At 32.3% G+C, this 24,092-nt stretch overlaps 4 protein-coding genes across 6 annotated transcripts; 1 reads left to right on the top strand and 3 right to left on the bottom strand.

Annotated features, from left to right (window-relative positions):
- Nucleotides 1-90: 90 nt before the first annotated feature.
- Nucleotides 91-2,203, bottom strand: LOC105637500 (Yippee family putative zinc-binding protein). Its single transcript, XM_012220979.4, has 5 exons — nucleotides 1,884-2,203; nucleotides 1,575-1,618; nucleotides 756-864; nucleotides 392-447; nucleotides 91-304 (listed from the first exon to the last, which is right to left on the bottom strand). The coding sequence occupies exons 1-5, from the start codon at nucleotides 1,977-1,979 to the stop codon at nucleotides 220-222; spliced, it is 390 nt and encodes a 129-aa protein (XP_012076369.1). The 5' UTR covers nucleotides 1,980-2,203; the 3' UTR covers nucleotides 91-219.
- Nucleotides 2,204-7,692: 5,489 nt separating this feature from the next.
- Nucleotides 7,693-8,727, bottom strand: ERF4 (ethylene responsive element binding factor 4; the record flags this gene model as incomplete). Its single annotated transcript, NM_001308747.1, is given in 2 exon segments — nucleotides 7,693-8,636; nucleotides 8,639-8,727. Coding segments are annotated over 2 exon segments (774 nt in total), but the record flags the coding sequence as incomplete, so codon positions are not given.
- Nucleotides 8,728-14,341: 5,614 nt separating this feature from the next.
- LOC105637480 (protein GAMETE CELL DEFECTIVE 1, mitochondrial) lies at nucleotides 14,342-19,557 on the top strand. Of its 3 annotated transcripts, XM_089724271.1 has the most exons (5): nucleotides 14,342-14,509; nucleotides 16,506-16,614; nucleotides 17,108-17,868; nucleotides 18,884-19,073; nucleotides 19,226-19,557. In XM_089724271.1, the coding sequence occupies exons 3-5, from the start codon at nucleotides 17,126-17,128 to the stop codon at nucleotides 19,442-19,444; spliced, it is 1,152 nt and encodes a 383-aa protein (XP_089580397.1). In that variant the 5' UTR covers nucleotides 14,342-14,509; nucleotides 16,506-16,614; nucleotides 17,108-17,125; the 3' UTR covers nucleotides 19,445-19,557. The 3 variants fall into 3 exon arrangements, with proteins under 3 accessions (XP_089580397.1, XP_037496858.1, XP_012076345.1); XM_037640930.2 differs by lacking the exon at nucleotides 16,506-16,614 and having other exon boundaries at nucleotides 17,079-17,868; XM_012220955.4 differs by lacking the exon at nucleotides 16,506-16,614 and having other exon boundaries at nucleotides 14,343-14,509.
- A 1,741-nt stretch (nucleotides 19,558-21,298) lies between these two features.
- On the bottom strand, nucleotides 21,299-24,034 carry PRPS20 (chloroplast 30S ribosomal protein S20). The gene is made up of 3 exons (XM_012220944.4): nucleotides 23,759-24,034; nucleotides 23,327-23,493; nucleotides 21,299-21,766 (listed from the first exon to the last, which is right to left on the bottom strand). The coding sequence occupies exons 1-3, from the start codon at nucleotides 23,910-23,912 to the stop codon at nucleotides 21,536-21,538; spliced, it is 552 nt and encodes a 183-aa protein (XP_012076334.1). The 5' UTR covers nucleotides 23,913-24,034; the 3' UTR covers nucleotides 21,299-21,535.
- Nucleotides 24,035-24,092: the final 58 nt, after the last annotated feature.

The following is a 24,092-nucleotide window of genomic DNA, read 5'->3' as shown; positions in this document are numbered from 1 at the left end:
ATGTAAGCTGATTAAGATAAATAAACATTGGACCAAATAAAAGCTTCATATTTTAGAAAATTCATGAGAATTAAAGACTACTAAACTCCATTTGTAGCAACAGTAGGTGCTCATATATATTAAAATGACAAAGCAATCCATGTATGTACAAAAGGAAGTAGCTTTTCTTCCTACTTCCATATTATTTTACATCATTACTTAGACAAATGAAGTTATATCCTACGAGTCTTCAGCGTCACTCATACCGGAATGGGTGTCAATAAAGACTCCAGATGACAAGTCCATCTCATCAACAATTCTCCCTCTGTTTGATAGTCAAGCATGCAGATAAATACATGTTAAGAGGATGGAGAGAATGATGGATCCAAGTTCACAAAATAAAAAGCTGTACCTTTCAAGAACAAACTTTCCTTCTTTGTACTTTTGGCTTTTCTCGTGTGCTGCTTCCTGAAAAGGAATAGCAAAATATTCTTAGTTGAAAGTCAGTACAAGCTTGCACTAAGAACAGTAAGAGGGATAAAAAAAGATACAGATGGGCATGCACGAATTGTGTGTTAGGGTTAATTTCACTCATTTCCAGTAACGGATTTGCCAGATTTTAGCAGGAGTGATGTTTATTGCAATGGTTTATGAAGTTTATTGATTTTGATTTTGAAAATTGAAGGATGGTGATAAAATATAGCGGTAACTTCCGGGACCAAGTAAAATTGATCATCGTGCGCATTTGTGTGGAGGGGCAGGGAGGAGATGAGTACATATTTCCAGCCAACAATTTGTCCACAACAGCAGCAAAATATATCCGCCACAGTATGCATTCCTGAAAGCATCATTCTCTCCTCCATGGCTCCAACTGTTATATTCACCCTGAAATCACAAACACCATCAGATGCAGCTTCATTGCATTATAGATAGACATGAAATTGCTCAAGGTGAGAACAAACCCCTGGGGTCAGATTTCAATCTCTTCACTTTTAAAGTGAGATACTAAAATGTGTTTGTGCATTTGTACACATCCGTCTGTGAAATTGAGTTTCTTATCTCATGGATTCCAAGCATTAAAATCGATACCCACAAGCATTAAAAGCAGTGATCAGCGTCCAAGCAAAGAAAATCGATACCCCCAAGCATTAAAATCAAATGATTTTCATTGCATACATAATACCAAATAAAATGGGATAATCACACATGATGCAAAATGATTTTGAGGTTTTGCTAAATGTTGAACATTTTTATAAGGACTTCTTTTATTTTCTTTTCTTTTCACATCTTTTTCAATGCCACACCTGCATGATATTCACTCTAACGTCTACACGATTCTTGTAATGCTTAGCAATGCCATCTTCACATTTCATGAATTGTAGAGGAATGAACAAAAATGATATTTAAAACAGAACAGTAGAAGCAAGAAGCTATTGTAAGAAAAAAATATGGAGGAAAATCATTTCCAAAATGAATTACAGCTGTTAATGCTAAATATCAAATATCATTTGTTCTGATCTGATCACTGAAATTTAGCTAAGCCATTACGAAAGCTTCATAACAACTATGACAGCAGAAATTCATAAAGAACTCACACTTTATTGAAGAGATATGCCTTTCCTCTGCGGCAATGAAAAGACTGTACAAAATCGAAAAGAAAGAACAATTAGACCAAAAGGAGCTAAACAATTTTAATAGGTTTTTATCAGCAATTTATAGAAACCAAAAATATTACTACATTAAACCTTTTCAAATACTTGCAAAGATGCAAACTTTATACTAAAATTTGCATGCGTTCCTCATCCTGACAATTAAAGAATTAAAGGGGAAACAAAAATATGAAATAAAAAAAAAAAAAAAAAAAAAGATATAGAGAGGAGATAATTAAAGGGTTAAAGGCTTACTCTTGAAGCCAGATCAATGGGAAGGGCTAAATGGGTTGCACAAAATTTGCATCTGTAAGACCTTCCCTCTAATTCTACCACAAAGATTCTTCCCATATCTTCTTCTTGTTCTCAGTTCTTGATTGTTGAGAGCTCTGCTGGAAATTGGACAAGAAAGGAAAAGAAAATCGAAGCTTTTTATTGTTTTTCTTGCTGGTTTTTATTTTTATTTATGCTTTTCATACAAAGTAGAATAGGAGTGGTGGGATTTTTTGGTTTCAGGATTAGATTAGAGGGGGAACACTGGCGTGGTGACACTTGCCATTTAGGCTTGCCAACAGATTACAGTTTATAACATTTCCATTACAAGTTAGGCAGTTTAAGATAGGATTTGGTTTTGTTTGGAAAAAAAAAATTTGTTATTTCTATAAATGAATTTTTATAAATTATTTTTATGTTTGATATAAATAAAATTTTATTTAAGTTTATATTTTAAATTTTATTAGTTTTCTTGAATGTGATGTTTTTTAACTCATTTACAATAAGCACATGTAATTTAATTTATATATGCAATTTTTATTAAAAATTTTGTTATAAATTATACGTGGATGAATTGAGCTGCTTAATACTCGACTTGATAAAAGCTCGCTCAAATTCGGTCGATAAACTTATTGAGCCGAGCTACTGAGCTTACTTAATAAACGAGCTGAAATCGAGCTCAAGTCATTAGCTCATGAGCCAACATTATCGAACTAAACTCATGAGCTAGCTCACACACTCGGCTCGATAAAGCTGATTTGTGAGCTTTATCGAGCCTGAGTGTGTGAGCTAATTCAATAAGTTAAAATTAATTGAACTTACATTAAATGAAGTCATTTTAATTTTATAGATTACGAGTTTGAATTTGGCTCATTTATGAGAGCCAAACTTCAATTTGAACTTTGCTTATTTATGATTATTTAGTGGAGCACGAGCTTGATTATTTTTAAATCGAGCTCGACTATTTTTAAGTAAATCGAAGTATCTTTATTGAGCCAAACTCAAACTTTGGTGAGCTCCGCTTGAATTATTTATAGTGTTAGTAAGTATGTACAGAGGTGAGCAAACGGTCGATTTGTTTCAAATCGAATTAAACAGAAAACAAAACTACAAAATAAAAATCGAAGTCTTTTTCAATAGAATTGAAATTGCCTTCTAAACTAAATCGAATCAGTTAATTTGGTTAATTTTGATCGGTTTTGCTATTTACGGTTTGATTTAAGCCCAACACATACTTTATGAAACCAAATCGAATCGAAATATAAATTCGATTCAAACCAAATACACCAATAATCAAACCTCTCTTTATTTAGTTAACCGAATTGAAATGAGTTGATTCGGTATTCAATTGGGTTCGATGATTAGAGTTTGCACCCTCTAAGTATGCATGTGGGCATTCTGCTTGACTTGGAATTATAACCGAAGCAAAGCAAATGCAGCTGTAGCCTTGTAAGTAGAAAGAAAAAGAAAAAAAAAAATTGAAAAAGAAAAATTTTCCTTTTTTTTATTTGAAACAATGCAATCTACCATTAGTCTATATGTCGGGTCTGGACTTGACACCTCATAAGCCTTAAATTTTGGCCCAAATCTTTTGCTTTTCATGTTCCGGACCCAACCTGGCCCACAAACTCCTAGCAATTAACAATACGTGAAATGGTTTGGCCTTCACTCTGTAATTATTTTATTCTTATTCGGTCATACAATAATGAAATAAATTCATTATTGATTAAATGATTGTTTGTTATATTGAGGCAGCTATTTTAGGTAGTTATGTGTGTAGTTAAGAAACTAAGTAGCCAATTAGGGATTATTTACGTGTGATAATGGATAGATTGCTAATCATGCAATCTATTTGTTTAAATTAATATGTGGGAGACATGTATTGGTGAGTAGATCTATAGATGTGGACATCTCATCTACCGATAATCAATTTTGGATGCATATTTTCTTTTCAAAAACGAAAACTTTAAACTTGATAATTTTTTATGATTTATTGAAGGCCAAATTAATGATATGACCCGCATTCGGTTTTAAATTAAAATCAAATTGAAATTGAAAGATTAAAATCGGTATTAAATCGTGGTTAATGGTTTTTTTTTTGTTTCAAACCGTAATCGATACTGTTTATTTAAGGGTCGGTTTCGATTTTTATATTTTTGAAGTAGAAATCAACAGTTTTAATTTAAAACTGGCAATTTCGATTTGACACCGTGAACAACAGGTTCTTAAAGAAACTTCTCATTTAGTTTTTTTTTATAATTTTTTAATTAAATTTGATAATTTTTTATTAAATTTATTTAATATTTTTCAATAGTAATATTTACATTATTTATTCAAAATACAAAATCTAAAAAAGAATTTTAAAAAATTTGAAATGAATTATCTAATTTTAGTTCAAAATCGAAATAAAACCGAAACCGACGATACCGTTTAAAAACAGTTCAGTTTCAGTTCCATATTTTTTATAACCGAAATTAGCTATTATAGAACCATAGTCATGCTTAGTATCCATTACTTATTAATTTTCTCAAACCATTAGTTTTAAAGACTTTTTATTTTATTTTAAATGTTATTTTTAAAATTCAAAAATAAATTTATTATATTTTTATCTTTCATATTTATTTATCGAATACCACTACAAGAGTATAATATTAGAAATTAGTAAATCGGTGTAAGATAATTTGAAATGTCAATTTTATAGAATCAAAATAACTTGATCGGTATGCAAGCAATATTGTAAGCAATGGTAAAGGGAAGGGGCTAAGCATAATCCCCACCCCTCTAATCCAAAATTTTTTCAAAATTTTATTCTATGGAATAATGAAATCTTTTAATTTTACTTTTGAAAATAATAATTTTTTTATTTATTTCTTAATTTTTGAAAATTTTTTTTAAACTCTTTAACCTTCTGATTTATCCGTTCGTCATTAATTGCAAGTTGCACAGTAAGATTAAAACAAACTTACCTTTTAATGATACTCATCAAATTGAAAAATTTATAAAATTACTATATTATGAAATATAATAACTATATGTAAACTAATTGAATTTAACATATTATTCATGCAAAATTATTGAATAAATCTAAACAAAATGTAAGTACGAGATATGCTCTTATTAGTACTATAATTAATTATTTTCTCTTTCTCTTTCTATAAATATAAAAAAGTGTCATTAACGGAAGGTCGGTCGCCTTGCGCCCCAACAAACCACGGTTATAAAGGCAGCCACAACAAACTAGCCGTCCAAGTCTTTTGGCGGTTACTTTAAGAAGCCTCACTGTCCTTCTTTCACACTACCCCACGTGTCAACCAACAGGACTTTCTTTCCCACGCCTTCGGGCCCCATTATGGAAATCCCTCTCCCACGCGCCGGCTTTAACTGTCTGTCACCTTCCAACACATCACCCACGCACCACCACACAGGCACACAGGCTTTCCTTCCACACATCACCCGTACATTCTCTCCACGTGACATATTCAACATGGCGTATTTTCATTGGCTTGGTCATCGATATCATAGTATCAGGTAAGCTGAACAATGAAATGCAAAAACTTTTTGAAATTGGTTCCCATAGGACAATGGAAAGTGTGGAGCCCACCCAAAAGCGGCCGCCGCGCCTCATCTTTCAAGACTGTTTCACACGTGGACCACTTTTGTCTCCTTAAAAAAAATAAATATAAAAGTTTATATGGTATTGTCAATTGTCAATAAAGTAAACAATTTTCTAATTAGACCTTCACTTCTTAAATATTATAATGTTTTTCCCACAAAGATATTCTGAATTATATTTGCTTCACAAACCTGTTTTATGTTTCACAGCAGGTCAAATAAGTGATTCTCAATAATTATTATAACTTCAATAAAATATTCAATTCATTCTAACACAATATCATTTCAAAGTTTATTTATTTTTTAAATTATTAAAGAATTTAACATGTAAATAGAACTCTTTTAATATATTTTTTAAAAATTATAATTGGTAGTGATATCTTCAAATTAGTTTACAGAACTAAATGCTCTTCTATACTAGTCCAAACTTATATCGTCAAATTTGATTTATAAATTTATAAAATATTTGTAAAATGTTGATCTCACCAATTAAATATTAACAATAATGAAAAAATATATGATTTTCCTACCGTTAAAAAAAAAAACAGGTTTTCATTTTTTCTTCTCCATACATTGTACCTGGGAATAGAGATTGTACTTTCTATTCATTATCCTCTGTGCTGCAGTGCAAAATACAACCAAAATCTGATTGAAGAAAAATTATCAAAAATAAGGGGCCAATTTAAAAACATTACAAATTAGGAGGGCCGAAAATTAAATATTCTTGATGTAACCGAAAACAGAAGCCCTGATTAATAAAAGCTTTATTATCGGACGGTCGATGTGCACGTGACGACAACCCGAATCCCGACATGTTCCTCGTCAACACGGAATTACTACTACTACTTATGGGCCCACATATGTAGGACTCACTTTCGTGCCGCACTGATTCGCTGTCTCTCTCCTCTCGTCCCTAAACTAAAATAGCAATATAGCCGTCGGTGCCGCCAGTAATAATCTAACCCTCCCACATAAAAAAAAAAAATACACGTAACGCGTACCGGACCCCACGTGCAGCTCCTTATCCAGCCGTCCGATTAAAAAAGAAATTTAGAGATCTGAGCCAGAAAAGGACAAGCAAGTACGCGAATCACGAGGATATTTTTGACAGACAATAGACCAAGGGGGGACCACGACTAGACCCCATGCTTCTCATCATGAGGCCGCCCTCTGGTCTTAACAGCCTTTTATTTTTTTTTTTTTTTTTATTATCTGGACTTCTGCTGTGTGCCAATCAGATTAATCCACGTTTCAATCAGAAATGATATAAAGATGTTTCGATCGCGAATTGGTGTCTTCCTGTCAGTAAGAACTTCAAATTTTGAATTTTGCCTGATAGCTGTGATAAAAATAAAACAAATTTTCCATGTTGGACAAAATTAACCTTAAAAGATAAATTAATTTTCAATCAAAATAAATATAATGTTTTTACTATAGCGGTTGCTGGGCAGCACCTTTAAATTTAACTATGTGTATTAACAAAAAGAATAAATAATATAAATAAGTAAATAAATAAAACTTGGTGTGGGGTTCCTTACCGTGGACGGGTCTATGTGTAAACATACGACCTCAATTTGGCTAACACTGCGCATCTAAAAGAAACCTATCAAAATCAAAATAAAATACTCAACTACAATGCCGGCAACATGTCTGTTAGACACTTGTACGCTACATATACAAATAATTAATAAATGAAGATACGCAGCCAAAAATCCAAATATGTAAAGAAACAAAACTGTTTGGTTACTGAGAAATTGTAATTTAAACAACTTTCTGCTTGTTTGGTTACTGAGCTTTTATCTGGATGGATGTAAAATTTGGGTTAATGTTTAACAAAGAGTGAAAATTTGTTGGGTTATCTCTTGTTTGATTTAAGATAAAATATCAAGAAATTTACACTCATTTTAATTTCATTTTCACTTTATTTTGAGGGGAAAATCAACAGGAAAGTTTTCCACACCTATTTTACTTTCCTTCTTCCCAAACAAAGCATGAGAAATTATAGAGAAACAAGTAACACATGATCTTCACATGAATTTTCCTTGAAAACCAAGCAGAAATAACAGAGAAATATGGAAAATCAGTAAAATTCTCTGATTATATATATAATCACTTGAGAAGTAATAACAGTAGAAACAACATTTGAGAAATTCATGGTAATTTCTCATTTGCAAAAAGGAAAGAGGTTATCTTGGCTCTCTTTATATATACATTAAAAAGAAAAAATACGTTAGCTTCCTTGCTTATCCTCTAAATTTTTCTTGGCTCGTCTTCGAATTGAGATTTGAGACAAAAAAAAAAAAAAAAACAAAAAAAAGACAAGCATTATACCCAAAAACGACTTCCCAAAAATAGAAATCAGATCTCTTCAAAATCAGGCTACTTCAGCCGGAGGAAAGTTAAGATCAAGATCAAGTGATAATCCCTTGTTACAAGGACTACGATCGTGGTCATAATCAACCACAACAGATGATGAATCGGAATCACTGTGGACCCCACTGCTCACCATCACCGTCCGATCCAATCTGCACAAGTTAATATTTTTAGAGTGAATTTTATTATTGTTGATAATATTATTTTTGTTGTTGTTATTATTCTCTCCTTGAGCAGAGAACGCATCGAAGAAGAAAACTGGATGAGCCTCCGCCGCCAGTGAAATCCACGCGCCACCAGGAAAAATAACACCGGTAGGGAAATGGCCGTGGCGGAGATGATGATGTTGATGACTAGGAATGTTGAGAGTAAGGTCAAGAGGCGGTGGAGGAGAAGCAGCGCGTGGAGGTGTAGGTGATGAAGACTCAACGGTGCTACTTTGGCTAGGACTTCGTGCGACGGTGACTGCTCCCGCGGCAACGGCGGCTGCAGCCGCGTTGTTCAGCTCCGTAACTGTAGGAAAATTCGTCTTAGCCTTAGAGCCACGAAATTCACGAGCAGCAGCGTCGTAAGCACGCGCCGCCTCTTCAGCAGTATCAAAAGTACCAAGCCAGACCCTAGTTTTCTTGCCAGGGTCTCGGATCTCGGCGGCGTATCGGCCCCAAGGTCGTTTCCTAACGCCTCTGTAGCGGATCTCGGCGGTATTGGAGTTCTGGTTAAGGTTATTGCCAGTGCTGTTAGATCTCTCTTTTGGAGCCATTTTCTGTTTTTGGATTCTGAGAGCGTGTTTGGATGGAAAGGAAATTGTTACAGGTAGAAAAAGCGAAAGAAGGTCGGGTTTGAAAGGGGCAAGGAGGGGGATGGGTTATATAGAGACGAGGAGAGAGAAAAGAGGGGGTGTTGTGTCGTGTTTGTACAGTCAAAGCACAGAAACGTGGCTTCTCTTGCACGATCCACTTGAGTGAATTCCCTATCTAATCAGATTATGACACGCTGGCTATTCACACGATAAGGGGGCTGTATTAGTAAAATTCATCGTTTTTCACTTTTTACCGCCTGCTTTTTGTCACGGAGTTGCCAATAAAGGCTTGTCAATAACCGCAATTAACAGACTAATTGAGTTGATTATTATGGTAGGAGAATGAAGACCAATTCCACTTCTTCCTTTCTAGGCGCTTGCTTTCCATTTTTATGATTAACCTTTTCCTTTTACCCCTTTTTACATTGACGTTTTTTTATCATTAACTTGGAATTAAAGTTGGCTGATACTTTTTTATAATTTCAATAATTTCATAATATGAATACTTTTAATATTTATATAATAACCTTAATTTTTAATTTCACTAATTCAAACTTTAAATTAAATAAAAAATACAAGCTATTTGTGTATTTTAAATTTTTAATCTCACATCGGTATTTTGGAGTTAAATTACTATTTCCGTAGTTACACAAAAATAGATTTCCTTAATTCCTTTATTCAAAGTGATATTTAATATTAATAGGGACACATTAGGAAAATTTTATTGTTATTAAATAATTTTTTATTAATTTATGTAAAGATATAAACAAGTCTATTTTTATGAGACTAAGAGAATAATTCTGATTGAACGATATCTAAATTTCTGAACAAATTTCCGTTAGAACATAAAAATTAATAGGACTTAGGTATAAAACATATTATGTCGCCTTCATATATATCATAAATAGATAAGGAAATTTCCATTTTTTATATGAATCCATTATTATGGGCTAAACATGTTTAATTTTATATCTAATACTTGTTAAAAGAAATTATGAACATATAAATAAACTTTTTTTTAGTTGTATTAATGAATATACTTACACTTTTAGGGGCAATACACTTATTATTAAAAAAAAGAAATAAAACATGACATTTGTAAAGGTAAATGGAAAGAAAAATGAAAAGGGCAAAAGTAAATTTCTCTCCTTTTGTTTTGATGGGAAGAGAAAATTTGAGAGGGAAAAGTTCATTTTCAGTTTGAAAGAAGAAAATAAAGTTAGCTTTTCAAAACTGAAAGTGCACACTCTGCCTTTTCTTTTTCTTGATTATATATATATATAAAATTTTTCTCCTTAAATTTCAAGAAAAAATAACCAGGGAAGCCTGAATTTATATAATTTTTATTTTCATCTTTTTCCTATAATTTATAATCACTTCCCAATAATGAAATTGATGAATATCTTTTAATTATTTTAAAAAATTTTCCTTCCATAATGAGGGAAGCCATTGTTTGAACGGTAGTTTTTTTTTTTTATATATAAGTAAAAAAAATGAAAAAAAGGTTTATTAGATATAAATAAATATTAAACGCATAAAGGGCCTACACAGCGGATTATAGCGTGTCAGGAATACGCGCCTCTCACGTGCTAGGGCGCCTATCACTCATTTTATTGAGCTAATTTAGATAATGGGCTCAGTCAACGAGACCTTTGACCATAAATAGCCCCGCCGCCCTGCCGCAACTAAAAACGCATTTCTATAATTACCAATTCCAGCACTTATACTGGACGACCACTCTCATTATAACTATACTAAGTCCTTCTCTTCTCACCGGTGGATCTCTTTAGAAAAGCTAGATCCGGTCAGCAGCTTCCTGAATATTCCGAAACGGGCGGCGATAAGACGGGGAGTAAAGACAAATTGATGTTGGGTATTTGACATGAGATGCCGTCATCCAAAAGTACCGCTTGCGCCGGTAAACCAATAAAAAGAGACAATGAAACAGACGGCGCCAGGCTTCACGCTTCACGCAACATGAAAGCATAACTCACCGTCTTAACGGCCTTTATCCAACGCCGCCTCTCATTTTCTTTTGGAAAGTTCTCGGTGAGCTGCGTGTCCTCAGAATACGCGTGCCACGTTTCCTGTGGTCCTAACTTAAATATTTAGGATAATTTTAATACCATCCTTTGTTTATTCCTTTGTCTAAGGCGTCCTTGGTGGTTAATGTCTCTTTGGATGAGTGTAAATTGTAAAACATCACAGTCAATTTTTTACAAACGAAATTACTTTTTTTGATTAATGATACGATGAACAACTTTATTTTATTTAGGGTTGATTACATTATTAGTGTATAAACTTTTCGATTTTTGTTGCTTTGATATTTAAATGGAAAAATTTTCCAATCAAATGTTTAATAATTAAAAAAAACTTATAATCAGGTATTTTTTATATACGTGGTACACCGAATTTCATATCTAGTTCAAAATTGGACCACCTCTCCTCACATCGGATGACTTATAATATAAATTTCAAATCACCTGGTCAAAAATTTGAATGTTTATAAAACTTTTACTATTTGTTGGAAAGAGAATTAATCTTGGAATATACTTTGTTTGGAAATAGAAGGTAAATGTACAAATATGAGGGTAAGAGTTTCCTTTTAAGGGTAAATGATATGTAAAATTGGCCGATTTGGATGGCTAAATGACACATTATATGTTGATATGGTGAGATATGGATCCCATTTTGATACAGATATTAAGTCTGGTATGCTGCATTTGCAAAAAAATAACTGATTGAAAAATTTTTTGAACATTAGACATTTTATTGGAAAATTTTTTCGTTCAGTTAACAAAATAGCAAAAATTGAAAAATTCAAATGCCAGTGATGCAATTAACCCTTTTATTAATTAAGTAAATCGTTATAATTATATACTAAGTATAAAGTATGGTAGTTTAAACTTTTAATTAGAGTTTAATCACAGTTTTTTAATATAGTAATTTTTTTAGTAAAAAAAATAAATATTTCAATTAATTTAAAATAGGTTACAGGTGTAAAGTACAAGTAAGAATTTTATTTTTTGACATAAATAAAATCAACCAATAAAAAGAGGGAATCTAAACTTCGATCAGTTGCCAGAAGTATATATACTTACCATTAGGCGATATATTAGTTTATAATTATTAAATCCTTGATTTCAAAAAAAAAAAAAAAAAAAAAAACTTTGTAAAGATAAAACTTGATATTTATAAGGTTAAAACAAAAAAACTCCAATTCAACTTGTGCAAGGGAAGTGATTCACAACATCTTGCTTAAGGTGGTTCAGCACCTACCAATGACTCCCTATGCAATTACAAATACAAAATGGTTCTTTTCCCTTGCTTCCACATCATAAAATTAGGAGCAATTGCACTGTGTTTTACGTGATTCAAGGGTATTTCTGAAAGAAAATTACATGTTTGACCTTTTTAATTTTTTTTTTTATATTAAATTTAGGTTGATATTAAAGTATGAAATTTGTAGGACTAAATATAAGACAGATAAAATATGAAGACTATTTAATTTTTGAAAATTGATAAAAATTATGACTATAATCGAGAGATTAAATAATCTCACCTAAATTTAATTTAATAATAATGATAACTAAAGTTATAAACTTATTTAAATTAAAACTTGTTGAGTTTAGATTAAATGTTAAAAACTTTTTTTAACATACTGGTATTTTTTTAACGTGCCTTGCATGTTGACTATGCTCGTTATACAAGGCACGTTGACTATGCTCGTTATACATTTATATTTTTTTAATTTTTTTGATCTATATAATATTAACACATAAGTTTTTGTTTAGATTAAAATAAGTAAAATTGCTTAGTTTGTTACACTTTGTTGTATAAGTTACTTATAATGTTACCTCTTATATACTTAATTCTAATTTTTTATAATGAAGTGGTTTCAGAATAATATTAAATCCAATCTCTAAACCTAATCCTTCAATCTCGAATTTATAAATGCAAATTCTTAAAACCTTAATAAGTACCCAAAAAGAAAATCAAGTCATCGCTTAATCTACCATCAACCCCAATATTTATATACAACTATAATAAAAAATTATTTTTTACTGTCAGATAAAAAAAAAAATAAGAAGATGATCTAAATTGATAATAGTAATTACTTTGACTATAGTGACAGTATTACTGAGCCAGATATTAGAGAAATGAATATATGTATATAACTTTCTAATTGGCTATAACTAAGATTATTTTAGAATATTCCAAATTTTATTAAGAACGTTATCGAAAATCTCATTATTCCACGTATTTAGACATTTATATATAGTATAGATAGATTGGATGTCAGATAACAATTAGATTATTTCACAATCTAATTTGTTATTGAACTTTTGAAACATCATTTTCTTTTCATTGATTTGAAATTTGATTGTTCTTGAATTTGCAATTTCATAATAATGGAAATATCGACTCTAATATTCCATTATTGCTCACAAAGAAAACAAAACTAACTTTAATTAATTCACACTATAAAACAGATTTCTCCCTACTTTAATCAAACAATTACCATTGATAGAATATCATAGTAAACTTTTGAATTATTGGATTATTGTCTAATAAGGATTTGACTATTGTATTATATTTTAGTTTGCGAGCTTGAGTTTAATTGTACTTTACATATTATTTCAATTGTATTTAATTAATTAGTCCAATTTTAAGTTTATGACTAAATTAGGGTAATATTTTTATATTTTTAAAAGATAAAAATCAAAATTAAAAATTAAAAATAAACAAAGAGTTGCAAGGCTAATATGCAAACATTCAAAATCCATCATAATTCTACATATTAAAAACAATTTTAAAATCTTAATTTTTAATATTATTGAATGTCTAAAATTCAACTTCTAAACAAGTTGGAATGGTTTATTTTCTCATATTTATTAGAATAATGATTTGCTTGCATGATATAGTTCATACTATATCGTGTAATTTTCAGTAATCAAAAATAATATTGTTAGACCACACAATTAAAATAATTGTTCTCTATACTCACCAAATCAGTGAAATTTTTTGTTCTTTGAGTTATTGTCAAAAACGAAAAGAATAATCAGTCTTCACACTAAACAATTAGATTGACCTAGTGTTTGTTTATTTATTTCACCCATTTGTATATAAAAAAACATTTATCTACTACACATTATTTCAAAGTCTCAATTAACGAAAATTTACTTAAAATGATTAGTCGAGATGTGCACTAAATATAATAAGTTGTTAAGTTATTAAACAACTTTAATTTAAAAAATTTTATAACTTTTAAATGAATTGGATGTTAACGAGGATTCTAACTGAGGATAAAAATTATAAACTTAATCCAACAAGGTATTAATTATGATGGTAAACGATCTCAACCTTCTTAAGAGTAGAAGCAAGTTTGATTCTCGAAAAATACACTTTTTATAAGAGGCTAACCATTACACTCTACGCCCGATGGGATTATAGCTCTTAGTTGTACCAAAGAAAAAAAATTATGAACTTAAAATTAATAGTTGTTAAAAAATTTTGTACCAAACACCTACGGTCATGGGCCTAAAAATCTCTTTAGCGGGCTCTGGTTCGATCTAAAAATGCAGATAGAATTGGCCTAGTGACAAAGCCCAAACAAGCCCGCCACAGTCTACACCTCCATCTTTCTCTCCTCTTCAACTGGAAAAACATGTCTGTTTCGCGTACATTAGCTCTCCCTTCTCTTGCGCTCTCTTTCTCTTGGACTTGCTATTGTGTCATTTCTTTACTTCAAATTGTCAACTATAAGAAGCCATAGCTGTAGCTTCTTCGCTGCAAGCTACCATCCCAATCTTTCTCACTCTAGGTAAAATCTCTCTCTTTCATGGTCTGCTTTTAATCTTGATTGCTTTTTCCTTAATGGGTGCTTGAGATTGTTCTTGTTTGTTTTTGAATTCTTTATTGGATTGAAGTGACAGATAACTGAATTAATTTTCCTGAAATATGAAGAGATTAGTGTAAAAATATTTTCTTTCGCACTTCTTTGATATTGGGTTCTGTATACAATGTGTTTTGTGTCTCTCGGTATTGAATTGAAGTGTCTTAGAGCTTTATTCTGGCTTCATTTTCAGCTGTGCTTCGCCTTTTTCTTTCTTTTTTTTTTTTTCAACTTTTTGGTGGTTGTGAATTCACGTTATTGTTTGAGATTTGGAACAGACTATTTAAATGTTGTTCTTCTGGGTTGGGCTTAATTCTTTATTGGATTTAATTTAAATTAAATGAAATAAAATTATATTTAATTTAAACAACTTCAACCATGAGAGAGAAATTGTGATAGCAGCCACTTTAAGAAGATTTAGGGAACTGGTAGCTTATAGAAAAATGATAACTCACCTAATGGATGAAATGATTCAACTACTTGACCAAGAGTTTGATTTCAAAAGTTCTTAGATAGGACAAGGACAACTAAGTTTCAGTAGGTTCACTACACTATGAGAATATTTATACTTTCAATCAGATGACTTCTTTTGATAAATAAACCAGCTATAGACATGGTTCATCATGTTGGTTTTTTTTTTTGGGCTGGAGGATGCAACAGCTAAGCTTCTAACTCTAGTTAAGCACTTGATGTTAGGAATTTCAATTCAATAAGGAATATTTGCATCAACAACCAATTTTCTCTTTAACGTGTCACTTAAAGAAACAGAAGTTTTTGACAGTTAAAAGATTCTTACATGCATATTCTCAATTCCCAGCTATATTGAATGAAAGTTCAGCTCTCATCTTACAAAGAAATCTTTAGCCTTCAACAGTTCCACTTCTAGCAAATGAAAGATAATACATGAACATAAAAGAAAGTTTTACCCTTTGATGATATGGACACCACATTTGCAAAATTAATAAGCACAACTAAAGTTCTCAATAGTCCATAAATCATTTCAGCAATCATCACAAGATCAAATATTGTACTAATCCGAAAAATATTAACCACCAATCTCTATAAAAAGTTGGAAAAAAATAAAGATGGTTAAATAAAGACAAATTTCTAAGCAATGCTGAGCATAAAAAGAGGTAAGAACTTGTTACTGCCATCTTCGCTGACCCGATTGCCGAACTGGATATGGCAGCTGGCAAAGCGGCAACGTTTGGCTTGGCCCACGACAACCTTTATATTTATGTTGAATGTCTGAAGATAGTGAGCTTTATATTTATCTTTCGGGGAAACAACCAAACTAACAAATATCACTTAAAAAAGGTATTAATGTGCTGAAATCCAATGACATAGACATTATGATTCAATTTTGTTATCTTGGGTGATGCAGTGTGTAAGAATCTTGGTACCGTTTGGAAAAGCAGCTTCATTAGAACTGCTTCATTGAAGCTGGTTTCTATGTGGTTCTATAAGGAAACAAGACTTCCATTGTGAAACATTTAATGAAGAGAGCTCTCCATTTCCCTTATTTACACTGAAAGAAGTTCATGACAATTTATCTTAAAAGACAAATTACTTCATATGAAAGGGTTCCTGTCAAAGTTTCAGAAATATGGCTTGCAATTTATTTAAAATTGCCATAAAAATATTTATATCTTCTTTCATTTTGTCTGTATACGAGGTGGTTCTTAGCTAATCTATCCACAATTGAGTCTGTTCATTCTTTTGGAGCATTGAATTATAAGTGACAAAGATTTACTTTCACTTGATTTTAAGCTCTGATTGCTATTATTTTTCAACCCTTTGGGGGTTTGAATTTACATCTCAACAAAGATGTTGGATTGAACCTTGTTATTTGTTCTATTATGTGATTCTTTATTTATGCTCACACAAACACACACAAAATATGGTCATGGTGATCTGTGTACAGATACATTACACACAGAGAGTCAGAGAACAACTTTAATCGTGAGGAAGGCAAAAGGTGTTCTGTGAAATGGAAAAGTCCAAGATAAACACACTACAATAAACAATCGAATGTAAGCCCATTGAATTCTTTCAGTGTGAGATTCGACTGCAAATCAATTAAATCCTTTTCAATTGAAGATCAAATCTTAAATCATTAAGGTCGCAAACAATCATAAGCAATTATGATCATAAGGATCAATTTTTATATATGTATATAAGAATTAGAGGTGGGTTTAATTCTTTTGGTTTTGGAATGACTTTTTAGCAGGTTTTTGCTTTTTTTTTTTTTGTTTTGAAAAAATTATTTTCGGTATTTGGAATTTTTCTTTTTTATTTTTTTCCAGATTGCTAACTCTGGTTTTGTAGTCTGTTATTGTATTTCAAAAGAAAAGGAAAACCAAGCAGTTTATTGTTGTCGATTTAAATTAATCTTGAGCCTGCAGGTTAGTTGTATGCATGTATATCTATTTGTGCATCTTATTTTTGTATGCTTGTGTATCCATTTGTATATCATTTTTTTTCTGGTTTCTTTCAGATCAACTGCATAATTTATGTTAATTTCAGGTTAGACAAAATAGAAATATGCAGAACATTCACAGGCTTATATCACGTTTCTCTTCAGCGTCAGTAAGCAACAGTACAGGTACTGCGAGATTTGTGAAAGAGAAAACAACATCTGGTTTGGGAAATGATACAAGGGTATCAATCAATGGGATAAGAGCATGTCAAGTTATTGCTAACCGTCTGTTTTCAGCTAAATCCGGCGGCAGTGGTGATGGAAAAGAAGGGAAAGATGATTGGGAGAATGCTTTTGGCGAGACTGGTAATGACGATTTAGGTTGGGATTCTGTTTCATCTTGGTCAACTGGATTGACTAAGGACCATTTTGATGGAGAGTTTGTGGGGCAGAAAGCAGATTCTAGATCCAATGTTGGTGGGTTAAACGCTTCTGAGACTGCATTGGTGTATAGTTTACAAGAGATCGATGATAAGATAAGAGAATTGGAGGCAGAGAACAAAAAGAGCAAGGCTTTTGTGGACGGATGGGGTAAGAGGATGCGTGAGATGAGTGTATTGTTGAAGCAAGTCAAGGAGCCTGGTGCAAGGGGATCTTACTTGAAGGATTCAGAGAAGGCAGAGATGTACCGTTTGCATAAGGAGAACCCTGAAGTGTACACAGTTGAGAGGCTGGCCAAAGATTATCGGATTATGAGGCAGCGGGTACATGCCATTCTTTGGTTGAAGGAACTCGAGGAGGAAGAGGAGAAAAAACGGGGTCATCCTTTAGATGACTCTGTAGAGCTCTTACTTGATACTTGCCCAGAGTAAGATATAAATTTTTTTGGTTAGTCTTCAATATTTATAGCTCATGTAAAATGATTGTGATGTGTCATTATTTGTGCCGATTAAATCAGATATTGCAAACTGGACTACATGAAAAACTTTTAACTGTTCTTACTTATTTATCCTGAACTTGGTTGGAATTTATTTGAGATGTGGAATTGAAATGCTGAGACATATGCAGTCAAATAATCACAAAAATATGTGAGTATAAAAAATTTGTTTCTTATTTGATTTTGTTATTATGATTGTCTGTTAGCATCCTGAGATATGTCTGCAGTCTTCAGCCTTTTGGGGTATCTTTACTTATCTACTACATTCATGAATGTCTTGTTATTGATAAGATAAGAGCTGTTTCCTTGCTATCTATTACTTTTGCCCCTTATCTAGCTGTGTCTTATTAAGACTAATTATGCTACCATTTTCTATGAACATACCTCTTTAAATGCTAGATAGATGTAAAGACTGGCTGTTCCTAGGCTACCCAAGAAATCCAAAGAATGCTAAGTGTGAAGAGAATGAGACATCTTAATATGCAAAGAACTCACATAGAGGAATATGATTCTCTTCCTATTTCAAATAAATTTTTGATACAGGGTTTATGCCCTAGGATTTTCTAAATGACTTAGAGTGTGTGCTTCGAGGAGAATTGATAATTTTATGAACCTCAAAGCTCTGTGAGGTGCTGATGCTTACTGCCATTATTAATAGTAATTCGTTATGATGTCGGTGTAGAATTTGTTCAGGATGGTGGTTTAGTTGATGAACATTTAGTTGTAGTCTTGTTCTCTATATTATGCATATGCATGGATATCTGCTTGTTTATAAAATAAGCTCAGAAATATAATATATACATATATATGAAGGTAGAACTACGAGATGGACGTAGATTTATGAAAGAGCATAGTTATCAGTTATCAAATTCTATTGCTTCTCAAACTGATGTTTTAGAATAACTGGCTTCCATCTCTCGTAATATTCAGTATTTTCGTTGCTCAGATTTTTTAATTCTCATGACCGAGAATTTCATGTAGCATCCCTTCCTTATAAGCCTGATTTCAAGGTGATGCCAGAGGGTTGGGATGGTACAATCAAAGACCTAGATGAAGTCCACTATGAGATATCCATGAAAGAGGATGAAATGCTGCATGAAGAATTTGTCCAAAAGATGAACTTCAACAAAATGAAAGTAAGTTCCAACTCCCAACAAAATGCCAGGAGTTTAGTGGTGGTAGAATTGACATGCTAGTTATTAGTTCCTGAAAATCAATTTCTTTTTGGGTAGAAGCCAATTTATATTTTCAATTTGTTTCATTTTTATGTTGTTTTCCATTTACACAGATGGCAGGGCAGGTGAAATGCCACAAGTATAGTAGACGACGTCCGTCTGAGGGTTGGAACTTCACAGTGGAAAAAATGGGAGCACGAGGGAAGCGCGGAGGTGGTGGTGGTTGGAAGTTTGTAAGCTTGCCCGATGGATCCACCCGACCTCTGAATGAGATGGAGAAAATGTATGTGAGGCGAGAGACTCCCCGGCGCAGACGTAAAATTCTCCCTTGATGATGAAATTTGCAATTGTTAGATGTTGAACTGCTTTTCTCAGTCACCGAGAAAGAAACAAAAAATTTAATGAAATAGAAGATCTAAGAATCGATAATTTTGTTGTCGTTTAATTGCATGGAATCTCTTAATCTTCACCATCATTTTTCAACTTTATTTTTATTCTCCATTACAATGCACAGGGTGGGCCCATCATCTCTTCTCAATTTTCCTATTCCTGATTTCTTCAACTGTGTCAAACTTACCAGTTGATGAATCAAGTCAACGTCATTATCTATTTCAATGTATCTGAGCTCTTGTAAGGCCCTGAGAGACCCAATGTTGCCGTGAATCTTAATTCCTTCAAGCAATCTACATCAACATTGGTTCCATAATTATAATCTACATCGCTCTGTATATAATACTGAAACATATCGCTGGAGCCTTACTTTTGAGCTATAATTCTAATAATCTTGAGCGTAGAGTGATCTTCAATCAATCCAGATTTACAGAAGACGATGATTTATAGTCACTTGGAGAAATACGTATTGACCTTTCATGTGTTGTTGAGAAAATAGCAAGAATGGAGTCCATCGATAAGCTATTACCGCCATTAAAGTATGAAAAAGAAGAAATGAAATCAAAATATGAAGAATGTGCAATACGCTTGGATGATTATATCGACGGAGAGAGATGCAGAATTTTCCCGTTATGCAAACATATGTTTCATTCGGATTGTGCTGATGCCTGGTTGAAAAATAATCGAACCTGCCCAATCTGTCGTCAATATGTACTTTAGATGCAGTATTGTATTTAGGTAGGCAAAAATGTGACTTTTCTTTTTTTTCTTCATTTGAACAAGATTGTGAAAAATTTGCACAACATGCAAAAAATTTTCATGACGACTTCTACATGTAATTTTGTAAATATAATCAATTAAAGGGACAATCTTTTCGCTCAATATTGGAGAATTTGGTGTAAAGAGAAAAAAAAAAAAGCATTGTACTAAACTTTCACTGAAATTATGAAAGTAACTATTTTTTTTTTTATCTCTTTTTCCTAATTTATCTTTTTTTCATTTGTTCCTCCTCTAAAATCAATTTATGCTGAAATTTACGATTTTAATCTTAAATAAGATTTTAAATGCTTTATTGATTAAGATTTTAAATATTTTATTGAAATGAAGATGCTTTATTGATTAAGATTTTAGATATTTTATTGAAATGAAGGGAATATACACGATTGTAAAAAGAGAAATTTATGCTCTGAATTGTAATCATTTGGGAATATAGACGTTGCAAAAAGTAAAGGCAAATTTTTTTTCCCTTTCTTGTTTGGGAGAAAATATGAAAAATTATAATCATTTAACATTCAAACTTTCTTCAAATATTCGGATGAAATCCGTACATATTTCTTTAATTTGGTTTCTTTTCAAACTCTATTTAATGAGCACTCAAATCGTCTATATAAACGCATTTTATTTTTCAACGGAAATTAATGTAAAAAAAACAACTCATTCTCTAAAATTTCTTCATATCAAATACTTATTTATACCTTTGTCTATCACTATTTTGAAAATCTCCCAAGCTAAAGATTGACAAAAGACTAAGACAAGGTAAGATAAGACTTTTTACGTTGGCATGATTTTCAAAATTATCAAATTAGATAAAATTCTATATATAAAAAGAACACTCAAAATGGAAATTTTCCTACCTAAAAAGAATGGAAGGAGTATTATTTTAAGTAAATATTAGCCCTAAATTTCCCCATGCCAGAGTGCAAGGCATACCTCAGTCTTGATAACTTCATCTGGATATCATGAAAATTTCATTTTTATTGTATAACTCACAAAGGAGTTTAGTACTCTTCGCAGTATTTCTTGCCAAATGATAGAATCCATAGGTCATTCAAACTTGCTGTTCTACATCTCAAATGAGAAAAACGTTCAACAAATAAAACAGGTTACAAATAGCATATACAGTACTAATAACTGGTCTATGAAATGCAACAACGGGAATTATACATATGTAACAGAGAAATAGTCGCAATATTCTGCATGTATAACACAAAAATCCATTTCCCATCCTCTTATAGTTCAAGCAAACAAAGGTCCTAACTGGCTGTTACAGGAGCAGGGGTGTACCAACCATGGTGAATCTCCACATCCTTCTTTCGCCTAGCAAGTCTTGACTTTCTACGTGCTCCAGTATTTCTGTGCAATGTTCCTACTTTTACTGCCTTATCAATGACCGAGTAGGCTTCTGCAATTAGTTTCTCAATGGGGAGGACTTCCTCTGCTTGTGCATCCGGTTTCTTTTTCAGGTCATCTAATGCTTCCATAACCTGCACTAGATAGCAGATAATGTATAAACAAATTTATTGACAAAATAATAATAATGATAATAATAATAAGGCAATACACAAATTATCAATTCACCCAGCCAAAAGGAGGGAATGAAGAAACAAGAGGTTTGATAGAGGCTCATTTTTCAATTGCTGGCTTTCTTACCAACTCAAATACTATAAAACAGCTCAAACTCATTGGGTTGGGGACATGAGAGAGGTTGTTTGCAGCCTGGGAATGGAGAAGTTACCTCTCATTCTATATCTCATCTAATGAACCAAAATTAATAAACAAATAAAAGACTCTAAGTTCTACACGTCATGCATAACCCTATTCCTTGAAGGCCAATCAAGACAAGGCCTCTGCAACTAAAAGTGGGGACGGTGACTGGAAGAAAACTAAGCAGGCCCATATCTAATGGCCTATCTTAGCAAACAACAAAGGAATTACTAGCTCATCTGAGATCAAACTCTGCTTCTAAATTTATAGTATATCACATTATAACCTTAGTACATGAAGTACAGGATCCACAAAACTCACAGATAATTTTTTAGCATAAACATAGCAACTTATTATTGTCCAGTTGAATTTTTTGCTTCATTTTTTGACAACACATCGATCATTTAGCAAAAAAAGGGCATGCCAACATATACTATCCTGGTGAATGACAAAACTGAGAGACTGAAAGCAATCGGTTTGCAGTTTTAAGGTATAAAAAACCAAAGTCAAACTCTCCATAAACACAATCATATTTCAATTGCATGAAAATTCAATATGTTTCATTGATAATTTATCTTTTGAAAACCTATAATTCCAAGTGAGATTGATATTTTGTATATGCTGCAGAAAAGGGACACATGCATAATGTCAAACTCACTAGCTAACTAACTACAGTATTACATATGGTCACAATACTTGGTAATAAGAGAGAATTTGTGGCCCAAAATTCACAATCCAAGATCTAGTCCTTTATTTCAAGATAACATTTGTAAGACTTTGACTGTTTCTCAGGGCACTAATTTCAAGTTGTTGTGACAGTAACTGTTACCACAGAGCAATTTAATATACCATATACCCTAATGTTAGATGTTCCTCAAGAGATACGAGTTTAAAGGTGTGAGATTCCTCTTTTGTATCATGGACAATTATAACGTAACATAACATTCTCACCGTGACTCAGATTGCATCAATTCTCCAATTCTGAAACAGCCAACAACTAAATTTATGACAATTTATTTATTTATTTTAATTGAATGTTTTTTCTCAGAATGTTCCATGTATGTTATTAAGTCCAAGTTCCTGCCCACCTTAATTCCCATAATCTATGAGCAAATCAGTCTCCTACCTATAAATAAAGCTACAGAATCCAATCATAACCAAGTTTCTAGTCCTTCAATTCCAGCCATTATATTAATTTTGCTTATCAAACAATTTAAAGGAACTGAAAATGGCAATTCTAGCAAATTTCTCAAAATCAGAACAAGTATTTTCTAAAACAAACAACAAACCCAGGAATTCAAATTACACATATACTGAAATAAAATCGAGAAGGTCCAAACCTTTTTCATACGGGTTCTAATTTCAGATTTTCGTGCTTTATTGTAAACCCGCCTTTTCTCAGCTTGGCGAGCTCTCTTATCTGCAGAATCAGCCTTTTTCTTTGGAGCCGCCTCGCATACAATTGAGTACCCAGTTGGTCTTCTAACAATGCTCATTGACAAACACCCTAAACCAACAAAAAGTAAAATCCAGGACAAGCACTCAATTACATATAGAATCGTATAAAATCCGACCAGATTAATTTGATTACAAAGAAATTCTAGAAAAAAATACTCAAACCCAGTTAACCAAATAGCTTGATTGAAGCGATTTCTTCCACATTTTCAAAAATCAAGAATACGAAACGAATGGATTAAAATATTCTTTCTGATTTTCTCGAAAACAAAACAGAAAAACTGTAAAAAAAAAAAAAGGTATGAACGATTCTATACCTTTGTTGAAGAAATTGTGGGAGAGGGCGGAGGAGAAACTGAGAGACCTGAAAGTTGGGGAAGAGGAAGAAGCAGTAGAGCAAGTAGTATTGAGCGAAAGGTTCTGGAGCTTTGCAGGAAGAGCGAAGCAAGAAGATAGAACCGCAGCTGCCATTTCTGTATCTTCTCCCTCTCCGGTAGAAATTGTAGGTGTAGCAAGTGAAGGTATTTTGTGTTGGAAGCTTTTTGCTTATCTGCGGAGGTAGCTTCAGTTTCAACGGACTGTCGAAGTGGATAGAATAGGATGGCCCCTTTTGTCATTTTCTTTTTATTTTATTTTTTCATTTAATTTATT

Source organism: Jatropha curcas, chromosome 7 (genome assembly GCF_041381405.1).
Source record: "Jatropha curcas cultivar XTBG-Jc1 chromosome 7, XTBG_Jcur_1.0, whole genome shotgun sequence".
Classification (NCBI taxonomy): Eukaryota; Viridiplantae; Streptophyta; class Magnoliopsida; order Malpighiales; family Euphorbiaceae; genus Jatropha; species Jatropha curcas.
Note: the sequence above shows the minus strand (reverse complement) of the source record. Positions and strands in the feature narration are given on the sequence as shown.

Excerpts from the sequence above, each read along its gene's own strand:
- LOC105637480 (XM_037640930.2), top strand. The coding sequence starts at position 17,126 with ATGCAGAACATTCACAGGCTTATATCACGTTTCTCTTCAGCGTCAGTA. Across the intron at positions 17,869-18,883 it reads TTACTTGATACTTGCCCAGA|ATTTTTTAATTCTCATGACC; the intron begins GTAAGATATAAA and ends TTCGTTGCTCAG. Across the intron at positions 19,074-19,225 it reads TGAACTTCAACAAAATGAAA|ATGGCAGGGCAGGTGAAATG; the intron begins GTAAGTTCCAAC and ends CCATTTACACAG.
- PRPS20 (XM_012220944.4), bottom strand. The coding sequence starts at position 23,912 with ATGGCAGCTGCGGTTCTATCTTCTTGCTTCGCTCTTCCTGCAAAGCTC. Across the intron at positions 23,494-23,758 it reads CCACAATTTCTTCAACAAAG|GGTGTTTGTCAATGAGCATT; the intron begins GTATAGAATCGT and ends TTGTTGGTTTAG. Across the intron at positions 21,767-23,326 it reads TTAGAACCCGTATGAAAAAG|GTTATGGAAGCATTAGATGA; the intron begins GTTTGGACCTTC and ends TATCTAGTGCAG.
- LOC105637500 (XM_012220979.4), bottom strand. The coding sequence starts at position 1,979 with ATGGGAAGAATCTTTGTGGTAGAATTAGAGGGAAGGTCTTACAGATGC. Across the intron at positions 1,619-1,883 it reads CCATTGATCTGGCTTCAAGA|TCTTTTCATTGCCGCAGAGG; the intron begins GTAAGCCTTTAA and ends GATTTTGTACAG. Across the intron at positions 305-391 it reads GGAAAGTTTGTTCTTGAAAG|AGGGAGAATTGTTGATGAGA; the intron begins GTACAGCTTTTT and ends ACTATCAAACAG.